The 11711-nt window shown below is 44.9% G+C and overlaps 1 protein-coding gene across 4 annotated transcripts; it reads right to left on the minus strand.

Annotated features, from left to right (window-relative positions):
• On the minus strand, positions 1–10535 carry TLR2 (toll like receptor 2). 4 transcript variants are annotated; one of them, XM_041737808.1, is made up of 2 exons: positions 10444–10535; positions 1–2388 (listed from the first exon to the last, which is right to left on the minus strand). In XM_041737808.1, the coding sequence occupies exons 1-2, from the start codon at positions 10530–10532 to the stop codon at positions 15–17; spliced, it is 2463 nt and encodes an 820-aa protein (XP_041593742.1). In that variant the 5' UTR covers positions 10533–10535; the 3' UTR covers positions 1–14. The 4 variants fall into 4 exon arrangements, with proteins under 4 accessions (XP_041593742.1, XP_041593743.1, XP_041593744.1 ...); XM_041737809.1 differs by lacking the exon at positions 10444–10535 and adding an exon at positions 10333–10417; XM_041737810.1 differs by lacking the exon at positions 10444–10535 and adding an exon at positions 9555–9810.
• Positions 10536–11711: the final 1176 nt, after the last annotated feature.

Here is an 11711-nt window from a genome sequence, read left to right on the forward strand (position 1 = left end):
TTTCATGAAGGAATCTAGGATTTTATTGCTGTTCTCAAATTTAACCAAAACCCTTCCTGCTGAGCATCATCCGTGGGCCACTCCAGGTACGTCTTGGTGTTCATTATCTTCCGCAGCTTACAGAATCGCTGGGGGATGGCCTTTTTCTCAATGGGCTCCAGAAGAATGAGGATGGCAGCATCGTTGTTCTCATCAAAGAGGCGAAAATGGGAGAAGTCCAGCTCGTACTTGCACCACTCACTCTTCACGAAGTTTTCAGAAAGCACAAAGATGGTTTTGTGGCTCTTCTCGATGGAGTCAATGATATTGTCAATAATCCATTTGCCGGGAATAAAGTCCCGCTTGTGAAGGCACAACTTGAACGGGGGGTTGAAGTGCTCCAGCTTCTGGACCAGAAGGTTCTCCACCCAGTAGGAATCATGCTCACTGTAAGACACAAAGGCGTCATAACAGACGTCCCTGGAGGGGGCTTTCCTGGGCTTCCTTTTGGCCTGGAGCCAGGCCCACAGCATTCTCAGGTACCACAGCCCGTGGAAACGGTGGCACGCCCCAGCCGTGAGCAGGACCAGCAGGAGCAGGACACAGCACACGGCGGCCACCAGAGCTGTCCGGTGGCACTCAGAAGCCGGGAGCCGGGCAGTCCCGACCCGCTGGCCCCGCACGTAGGAAGGGGAGTCACACAGGTAGTCCTCTGGCCAGCCGACCAGGAGCCTGGCCAGGGCCTGCTGCTCCTGGATGAAAGACAGGAATTCACAGGAGCAAAGGAAGTTGTTGCCACCGGCCTCCAGGGTCTGCAGCCTGTGAAAGGAATCCAGTTGCTCCTTCGAGAAAGCGTTTATTGTGTTTCTGCTGATTCTCATAATTTGTAAGGTGGGTAAGAAGGAGGCATCTGGTAGAGTCTTCAACTTATTTCTGGAAATAGAAAGTTCTTTAAGTTGTGGCAAAATCAGGGAAAATGACTCGAGATTATTATTGCTAACATCTAAAATTTCCAGTGTCCGGGGGATGCAACGGGTTATGCTTTGCATTCTTGTGTCGGATAAGTTCAAACATCTCAGCTTTTCTGGCCACTGACAAGTTTCAGGCATAGAAAGATAATTATTCTTACTAATATCAAGGTTCACCAGGTTTTTCAAAGTAAGCAAAGTTTCTCCAGTTTTCTCTAAGGATTTCAAACGATTTTGCCTTAAAATTAAGGTTTGCAGGAGGGGCCAAGCATGCTGACAGGCTGAGTTTCTCAAGTATTCTTCAACCATTAAATTGTCGCTGAGATCCAAATATTCTAGTGATTTTAAATGTTGTGAAAGTGAGCAAGGAACCAGAAAGACCTTACTGCTTTCTATTGTGATTCTTTTAACATCTTCTGTAAGTGAATATATACTACTCATATCGTAAAATGAGTAAAAGTCTGGAATATGCAACCTCCGTACTGTTAGTGTCTCTATCTGACCTATATTTTTAATTTTGTCCACATCAGGTATGTCAAAATCACCGAGCCCATAAAGGGTACAGTCCTCAAACTCTACTTCTAACACTCCAGAAACATAATTCAACAGTCTCACAACCTCAGTAAAACTTCTATCGGTGACTTTCACATTTCTAAATGTCCACTTTTTAACCAACGTATGTGTTTCATTGATGGATGCCTCTGAAAAGTGGAAAGTGTCCAAATGAGTATCTCTCAGTTCTAAATGTTTCAAGGAACTGGAAAGATCTACAAAAATCTCCACCAGTAAAACAGGCTGCTTCATACGGAGGGCCAGATAGCTGATGTTCTGAATCGATTTCAAACTCTTTGGCTCATACCTCTGGAGATTTGAAGCATCGATCTCCAGTTCCTCAAGAAAGGTTAGCCCAGCAAAATCCTTATCCTGAATCTCAGTGAAGCTGTAGATATTTCCTACTTTCAGAATTCTTAGATTTGTGAGCTGAGAAAAAAGAGGTGTTTCCCCAAGTGATTTGTAAGGATTTCCCAGTAGGTTTAAGAACTTCAAGGAAGAAAGGGGCCTGAACCAGGAGGATGATAAGTTAGATAAGAGGTTATAAGATAAGTCCAAATGTTCAAGACTCCACAGGGAAAAAAAAGAATCTTCCTCTATTGTGTTAATTCTATTAGACTCCAGCCTCAGAGCCTTGAGGTTCACACAGCCCCGAAGGTCACTGTTGCCAATGTAGGTGATCTCATTGTTGGAGAGGTCAAGGCTTCTCACAGCTGCCGTGAGCCCTGAGGGCATGGAGTTCAAAGATCTGGAGCGGCCATCGCAGACACCAGTGGGGTCACAGGACAGAGAAGAAGACTGGTCAGGGGCCTCTTCCTTGGAGAGGTTGGTTACAGCCCCCAAAACCCACACTGTCCACAAAACGCGTGACATTGTCCAGTGATCCAACCTACAAATAAAAGAGGTTCAAATGAGTGATTGTGTTTGACAGTTTATCATGATTCCAGTTCCTGAGAAATGTTCTGTAAGGCATCACACACACACACACACACACACACACACACACACCTACCTACCAGGAAATAACAGAAAGGCAAATGGAATGTATGCATGGGGATTAAAAAATGGATTCCCTGGTGCATCCAGCAACATGAGCACAGAGATCTTGCTCCTGTGCCAAGACCTAGAAGCCCTATACCATCTGAGTGGCTCAATCAGTTCAGCATCCACCTCTTGGCTTTGGCTCAGGTCATGATCTCAGGGTCTTGAGATCAGGCCCTGCACTGGGCTCCAGGTTTGCGGGGAGTCTGCTTCTCTCCCTCTTCCTCTGCCTCGCCCCACCTCCCACTCATGCTCATGTTCTCCCTCCCTCTCCCAAATAAATAAATAAATAAATCTAAAAAAAAATGAGCTAGGCTTAACCGTATGGATTTACAATCACCTACTCCTGCGCTTCAAGCCTTCTTGGATATAAGCATACTCTTTCCCTGCCTTGGTGCCCCCATGAGTTAGAGATGTCACAGAGCCCAACCACAGCTTTTGCAGGACAACTATTCACTGAACACAGCTCCAGTGGCAAAAGAAAAAGTTCCCGTGCTCCTCCAGCTTGTCTGACACTTAACTACTAGCAGGCAGGAGGGATGCTGGGAACTCCAGAGAGAGCAAGGTGGTTTGCTGGGCCGAGGGACAATCAGACCAACCATCAGAACCTTCTCTTCCTGCAGAGAAGTGCAGAAAGCAGTGCCCCGGTCTGGATGGGCTATTCAGATGAATGAGGGGGAGATAAAGCTGTTTGCACGCTCTCCACCACTGCTGGTTTCCTTCCAGTCATGAATCCAGCTCTCTTGCTTGCTCGCTCGCTCACTCTGCCCTCTTTCTGGGCCCTGTATCCCTCTTTGGCTCTATTCAGCTCTCTCATTCCTTATGCTTTGTACTCCTTTGTCTGTATTTGCTCACTACATAAACTGTACAAATTTTTTTTAAAAAAATGTAACCCCAAGAACAAAACTTTTTATGGGTAAAATTAATTTCCCACACCCACAGAATCTGAGGTTATAAAGGCCTAGGCTGTATAATTTGTAGGAACAGATATTAAAACACAAATAATATTAATACATACTTGGTTTGGAAATTTAATAGCTCTTGCAGCCAGAATCTTTATGGCCACACCAATGCAACTGCTTTGCACCCCTCCTGTCTCTTTTAGATAAATGGGGCCATACCTACCATGCATAATTATTCTAGACTTTCACTTCTTACCTAACAATGTAACTTGACATCTTTCTACGTTCACATATAGAGACTTTTCTGATTCTTTCCCAATGGATCACAGTGTTTCCTAGTATGGATAAACCATAGTTTGCATTCCCATCAGCACTGTATGAGAGTTCCAACTGCTTTTTATCTTGCTACCACTTAGTACTGCCAGTCTTTTTAATTTTAGTGATTTTGGTAGGTAGGTAGTGTAATCTCTCTGTTGTCTAAATTTCATTTCCTGGACAATGAGCCTGAACATCTGCACATAGGATCATACTGCGTATGATCATTTGGAATTCTCAGTAGTAATGTGCCTCTTTCAGTTTTTGGCCTACTGTTTTCTATTGGGTTGTCGCTATTATAACATAATAATTATTATAGATATTACATACATATGAAAATAAAAATGTATACTCTCAAAACGGAAGATACATGTGTTACAAATACAGGCATTGCTGAGAGATATTGTGAGTCTGGCTCCACCACAATAAAATGGCTATTACAATACAGAGAGTCAAATGAATTTTCTAGTTTCCCAGTGCACACACAAGCTATGTTTGTACTACACAGTAGTCTGTTAAATGTGCAACGTCCAAAAACAAGTACACGCCTTCATTTAAAAAGGATTTATTGCTAATGAATGCTAACCATCATCTGAGCTTTCAGTGAGTCATTATCACTGATCACAGATCATCATAATGAATATACTAAAGTTAGAAATGCGGCCAGAATTACCAAAACGTGACACAGAGATACAAAGTGAGCAAGTGCTGTTGGAAAAATGACAGCAACAGACTTGCTCAACACAGGGTCACCACATGCCTTGAATTTGTACAAAAAACAAAAAACAAAAAACCACAGTATCTGCCACATGCAATAAAAAAAGGTATGCCTCTCTCTTCTTCCACTGTGTGGCTTTCCTTTTCACTTTCTTGGTGGAATCTTTTGATGAACAGATGTTCTTAAACATTTTCTATTTTGTTTCTTAGTAGTGATTTTGTGGTCTGTTTTAAAAGCCTTTTTTTATATTATCATGAAGCTATTCTCTTTATTATTTTTCCAATCCGTATACCTTTATTTTGTTTTCTTGATTACTGAATGTTGACCTTTATTAAATTTTTTTCTCTTCCTATATCTATTGAGATAACACAGGTTTCCTCACATTAATCAATTTAGTGTTGAGACAATGTTGAATTGTTTAGAAGAAACCCAAGTTAGTCTGGACATATTATTCCTTTTTTATATTTTACTGGGTATATTTGTTTACTAATATTTCCTTTAGAATGTTTGCATCTATATTCAGAGTAAAATTACATTACCTTTCTTTTCTGTGGGTAGAATTCACCAATGCCACTTTCTGAACCTGCAAGATGTATTGCTATTATTTGTATATTTATCTTGTTTTTATAAAATACATTAAATATACTTAACAGCTATGAAACTATTCATATTTTCTTCTTCATCATCTGTCAGCTTTGGTAAATTGTGTTTTTCAAGGGATTGAACATTTTCTTTTAAACTTGCAAATTTACTGACATAGTTACTTAGAATATCATCTTACTATTTTATTTTATTTTATTTCATCTTACTATTTTAATGTCCTATCTTGTAACTTAGATGAGTTTTTTGTGCCTTATGATTGTCTTCAGTGTCAGCAGTTTATCATTTTTTACTAGCATTTTCAAAAACCAGCTTCTCATTTTATAGATCCTCTATTTTCTTTCTATTCCATGAATTTCTATTCTTAAATTACTATTCCCTTCCTTCTGCTTCCTCTAGATTTATTTTATTGTTCCTATTCTAATTTCTTAAGGTAGACACCTGCTCATTAATCGTCAGCCATTCTTCATATCTAATATATACATTTAAGGTCATAAATTTTCATCTAAGCTCTAGTTTAGCTCTATTTTCCAGGCCTCCTTCTCTTCTGTTCTTTCTATATTTCACCTCTTCAAGTTTCAGTCTCGATATTTCCTTCTGATCTACTTTCCAGTTTATTCTCCTCTCTTCAGCTGTGTTTAATCTACTGTTAGATCCAGCCACAGCATTTATATTTTGCAGTTACTGCCATTCTCACCTATTTAACTTCTATTTGGTTCTTTTCTCCATCTGTATGTCATTTTTTATAGTTTCCAGTTCTCAGCCAATATTTTCAATCTTGTCTTCCACCACCTTGAATATAGTAAGCCTCATCCAATAGGCCATACAACACTCTGACAGGCTGAAGGACACAGAGTATATGTAAGGTTAAGGTCTGGGGCAATCACAGATGGAAAGGCAGAACTGAACCAAGGGAAACCGAGCCCTTACACAGATTGTAGCACAGTTCTGATTTATCTGGATGGCTCAGGCAGTCTCAGGCTCTGAAAAAGGATTAGGATGATTTCTGGAATTCTAGTGCTCAGATACCTGCAGAAACAAAGGGAAATTTTCTCTAGAAGAGAATACTACTATTTGAGGCTTCAAATTTCTTCCTACAAAAAATGTTTCAAAGTGAATGTCCGGTACACCATAAAAAAAAAAACCAACCAAGGAAGCAAAATAATGACCAGGAGAAGAGCAAAAAATAGCAAGCAATGGAAACTAACCCATAAAGAACATAGATCCAACATTGTCCCCACCTCTAAAAGTGACAGGGGTAAGATGAGATAAGAATACTGTTTGGTACTATATTTATCCCACTGTCTTTCTGCTGAATCCATTATTGAAAAAAAAAATCATCTTAGTATTACTGTACTGGGCAACCAAAATTTACTTGATCATTTTGTAATAAATAGCACAAATCTTAAGAAATCTATACAAGCTTCCAGCTAATATTTAAAGGTCAGATAAATCTATTTTTAAATTTTTCCTAGCCTTTTGTCTTTAAGCTGTAAAATTAATCAGAGTAGGGATCTTGGGCTATGTTCATCCACATATTACATGGTACCTACTGCATGGTAACTTTTCAGTAAATATTAATTATTAATGATATTAAAACTACCACTACCAATCTTACACTGAAGATGAGAGTCTTATCTCTCTCCTGCCATTTCCCCTCTATGCAGTGGCATGGCACTGAGAAACAGAAGAGCAATGGCTCCAGTTAGACTGAATGGAGTCATACCTAATGAGGGTGGTAGGTCTAGACAAAATATAAAATCATCTGCTTAAAGATTCAGAAAATTGGGGCACCTTGGGGCTCAGTGGTTGAGTGTCTGCCTTCAGCTCAGGGTATGATTTCAGGGTCCTGGGATCAAGTCCCGCATTGGGCTCCCTGCAAGGAGCCGCCTGCTTCTCCTTCTGCCTCTCTGTGTCTCTTGTGAGTAAATAAATAAAATCTTAAAAAAAAAAAAAAGAATTCAGAAAAGTAACAAAATGCTGAGGCATTACTGGTCTGAGATCCAGGAAAAGACAGCAAAAGACAGCAGTCTGACCGGTAAGCCTGGCATTGTGCTGTGCACATCTACTGATTGAGAACTGACAGGAAGTTGAAGCCCTGTGGCCCCCAGCAAAACCACGACCAGATACCCACATCAGGGCTGGGGCTGTGATGGTTGGGTGAAACAGGAGTGGAGAAGGGACTCAGGGCCCAATGCGCAGTCAGGAACTGAAAGTACACAGGCAGGGAAAAAGCTGCCCCTAATGTGAATAAGGATCTAAAAAAAAAAAATCTCTGCCCTCTGGCCCTGGCTGAAAGCCAACCTACTAGAAATCCCCCATAAGAAATGAAAACTCCAGGCCTATCTTGTATGCTGCAACGGGTCCAACTATCAAAAGGCAGAGTAACTCAAAGTTTTTTTAAATTGGGGAAAAAAATAAGGTGCTAAATTTAAATGAATATTGAATCTCCAGCAAAAAAAGAAAAAAATTCCTCACTTTGCCAAAAAATAATGTAATGGTATTCTCCAAGGGCAAAGAAGACACACCTGCCAATCTAGATGGCAATACCCACTGAAATTATTATTCAAGAGTAAAAGTGAGGTAGGCATTTTCAGACACTCAAAAACAAAAAAAAAAAAAAAAAAAAGAATTTTTAGCCCTAGTCTATCACTGAAAGAAGTACCCCAAAACATATGTTCTTCAGCAATTTGCAGAATAAACCTGGTAAGAGTAGGCAGCAAGAAGCAATGATTGCATTTTTTAATTTTAATAATTAATAAGAAAGAAGACAGCATTCAAAGGCTCAGGCATTTCTTTTCAGTATGAGGAAAAAGGAATATAAATTTTATATGATGTGGGAGTAAACAGAATTTTGACAAGCAAGTCAAAATTTGTTTTTCCTTTTTTAAAGATTCTATTCATTTATTCGTGAGATACAGAGAGAGAAGGAGAGAGAGTGGTAGAGACACAGGCAGAGGGAGAAGCAGGCTCCATGTGCAGAGCCGGACGGGGGACTCGATCCCAGGACTCCAGAATCACGCCCTGGGCCAAAGGCAGGCACCAAACCGCTGGGCCACCCAGGGATCCCCCAAGCAAGTGTTTTGATGAGGAGTAAATACAACTTACATCTATTAGGAAATCTTTATAAAAAGATCATACCCACAACTCTGTTTTAATCATAAATTCTACTCAATCACGAAAATCAAAACAAGATATCTAACCACCCGAGCCAAATTCTTAAAGAAAATAATGCAAAAAATTAACTGATAGCTTAGAAACGTACACATCATGCTGTAACCTTCTGGCAATTTTTGTAAAATAAGTGCATCGTAAGAAGTTTAAAGATGAAAAAAAAAAAGAAGTTTAAAGATGTAAATGTTCTCTGCTTAGAACAGGAAGAAACTGGGATCCCTGGGTGGCGCAGCGGTTTGGCGCCTGCCTTTGGCCCAGGGCGCGATCCTGGAGACCCGGGATCGAATCCCACATCGGGCTCCCGGTGCATGGAGCCTGCTTCTCCCTCCGCCTGTGTCTCTGCCTCTCTCTCTCTCTCTGTGACTATCATAAATAAATAAAAAAAAATAAATAAAAAAAAAAAAAAAAAAAAACAGGAAGAAACTTAAAATATCGGTGAATAAGTCATTTTCAAATAGGATGTCATTTCCCTTTTTTTTTTTTTGTCTCTACTTTCAAATCTACCAGTTGCTTTTTGGTAAAGATTAGTAAAGTTGGTAAAGTCAGTAACAGCGCAGACAAGACCTTCCGCAAGATTAGCGCCATCCCGGCCAGCGGAGCTGTTCCCGCCTCATCAGTCCATCTCTCTCTCTCTCTCTCTCCCCCCAAAACACAAAACAGTCAGAACACTCGCTGGCTGCATCTAGGTTCTCAGCAGTTCTCATTTAAAGGGATTGGGGAAGTTGGAGGGGGACCTTCAGGGCATTCTTACTTAGAGAGCTCGTCTACGCTTACGTGGTGCTCTAAGTTACTTTCTCAGCGGAGACCGCTCGGGCGTTTCGAGGGTGGAGGAACGCGGGGGGGGGGGCTCTCGCGCTCACACCCGCTCACACCCGCTCACACCCGCTCACACCCGCTCACACCCGCCCCCGCCGCGCAGAGGCCGGGCTGGGGTTACGGTGCGAGGCTCCTGGGCACACCCCGATCCCGACCCTTCCCCACTTCTCAGCCGCAGTGACCATACCCGGTTCGCGCTGTGCGGTCCCCGAGGTGACCCCGGAGCGCAGACACGCCCCCGCGCCCGCCCCGAGCGCGCCCCCCAAAGTCCTCACCCGACCCTGGGGGTGCTGGGGGCGCTGGGGGGGGCCGCTGGGAGCCGGGGAGCGCTCGGGGTTACGAGAGCGTCGGTCCTTCGGGGCCCGTGGCCCCTGCCCTGCCGCCGCCCCCCCCGCGCCCCCTCCGCCCCCGCCCCCCGCGGCGCTGCGGGGAAGCCCCGCCCGCCTGGACGCCAGCGCACCCGGGCGGGGGGCGAGCGGCCCGACGTACCCGGGAGGTGACGAGCGGCCTCCGGACGCGGCGCACCCGGCGGGTTGGGCGCAGGGCGCAGGGCGCAGGGCGCCTCCCGGCGGGGGCGGGGGCGGGGACCCCGAGGGCGGGCGGGCGTCCGGCGGAGCGAGTTCCCCAGGCGCCCCCGGAGCTCTGGCGGCGGCGGCGAGGCCCCCTCGGTTGGGGCGCGGCCTGGGGCCCAGATCCGCCGCCGCCCGCACCCACGGACCCGAGCTGGGCCCGAGCGGCGGGTGAGGACGCCTGCCCGCGGCCGGGAGGGGGGAGGGAGGGAAGGAGGAGGGAGGGGGAGAGGGGAGGAGGGGGGAGGAGGGAAGGGGGGGAGGGGAGAGGGAGGGGAAGGGTAAGGGGGGAGGGAGGGAAGGAGGAGGGAGGGGGAGAGGGGAGGAGGGGGAGGGGGGAGGGTAAGGGGGGAGGGAGGGAAGGAGGAGGGAGGGGGAGAGGGGAGGAGGGGGAGGGGGGAGGGTAAGGGGGGAGGGAGGGAAGGAGGAGGGAGGGGGAGAGGGGAGGAGGGGGAGGGGGGAGGGTAAGGGGGGAGGGAGGGAAGGAGGAGGGAGGGGGAGAGGGGAGGAGGGGGAGGGGGGAGGGTAAGGGGGGAGGGAGGGAAGGAGGAGGGAGGGGGAGAGGGGAGGAGGGGGAGGGGGGAGGGGGAGGGGGGCAGGGAGGGGAGCGCCCCGAGGTGCCGAGCGGCGCCCGCGCAGCCCGGTCCCGCCGCCGGGGGCTCCCGCCCGCAGCGCACACTCTGAGTCCAGGTCCCCACCTTGCGTCGGCTCCATCCCGGTCTTTCCACGTCATTCCCAAAAGCCTCGGGTTGGCTTTTCTTCGGTGTCACAGAAACTAGTGAAGAATGTTTACAAGGGGGACAACCCACCTTTTAAGAATCAAACTGCCTCGGGCAGCCCGGGGCCAGGGCGCGATCCTGGGGCCCCGGGGTCGAGCCCCGCTTCGGGCTCCCCGCATGGAGCCTGCGTCTCCCTCTGCCTGGGTCTCCGCCTCTCTCTGTGTGTCTCATGAATAAATAAATAAAATCTTAAAAAAAAAAAAAAAAAAAGAAGAAGAATCAAAGTGCCTTAGTAGTATTCGCAGGGTGCTTCTTCTATTCATAAGGACACCTGATCCTTACGAATTGAGGCCGAGGAAGCACTCTTGCTCCTCTCACACGGAGGAAATGCCATGCAAATGGGGCAGTACTGAGATTTGGGATGAGAATTTTACCCTAAATCCAGGGTGCTATGTCTTGCCCTAGTCCCCATCCCTAATCCTCATTATTGGCTCCAGCATCCAGGCAAACTTCATCCGTAGGCAGGAAGGTGAACTTCAGAGGGTGGGGCCTGATTTTCCCCACAGGTGACTGTGTGAATATCGCTCTCTGAAATGACTTTCAAGCCACTACAAAATCCCCACCTCTCTTCCTCATGAGTTCTTAGGCGTGTACCTAAGAAAACTTCTTTCCAATACCGCCCCCGCCAAATCTAAAAAACCTCTGTTCTTTCCCCATATGCCTTTAATCTAACTGCCTCGATTGATATTATTGCTTTGCAATCCCAAAGCCAATTAGAATGTTCTGGCAAAGTCAGGTGGAACTCATTTATTTACCCACAAGTTATTGCCAGTGTTATCTGTATACCATAAAGCTTCATAAACATTTCCAAAGCACTTTCAAATACGTCTTTTCATCTGAATCTCACAATAACATGTGAAATAAATGGCTCTGATATTATTACACCTTCAGCTCAAGTGATTGGAGAACTTGTCTCAAGTTGCGCGGCTCACAGCTCGGTGACAAACCCAGATTAGACTCTGAGACTCTTTAGTCAGTCTACTTTTTGTTTCCCATAAGATTTTCTACAACTTACTACAAAACTGATTTGTTGAGGTCAGAAAATGAGTGCAGAATATGAAAAGGTGTTTGGGAAAAGATAACTTCTGGTAGATATTTATATTTTTGAGCATGTGGCTGAAATTCTAAAATGAAGTTATCAAAATTCACAGTCTCCTTTTCATATAAAGCGACTTGCAATAGTTAAATAAAATAATAGCAAGTACACCTGTCAAAAATCACTCACTGAAAATCTAACATAATCCCAGAACTATTTTATAGAGCTTTGTAAACACATATGCCTATTCTTCAAAATTTGT

The sequence above is a fragment of the Vulpes lagopus genome, chromosome 23, assembly GCF_018345385.1.
Source record: "Vulpes lagopus strain Blue_001 chromosome 23, ASM1834538v1, whole genome shotgun sequence".
Taxonomy (NCBI): Eukaryota; Metazoa; Chordata; class Mammalia; order Carnivora; family Canidae; genus Vulpes; species Vulpes lagopus.

Bases quoted from the DNA above. Each gene is read 5' to 3' on its own strand.
- TLR2 (XM_041737808.1), bottom strand. From the start codon at position 10,532: ATGCGGGGAGCCCGAAGCGGGGCTCGACCCCGGGGCCCCAGGATCGCG. The intron at 2,389-10,443 runs GTGGGTTGTCCC...TTTTATTTGTAG, and splicing joins GGCAGTTTGATTCTTAAAAG to GTTGGATCACTGGACAATGT.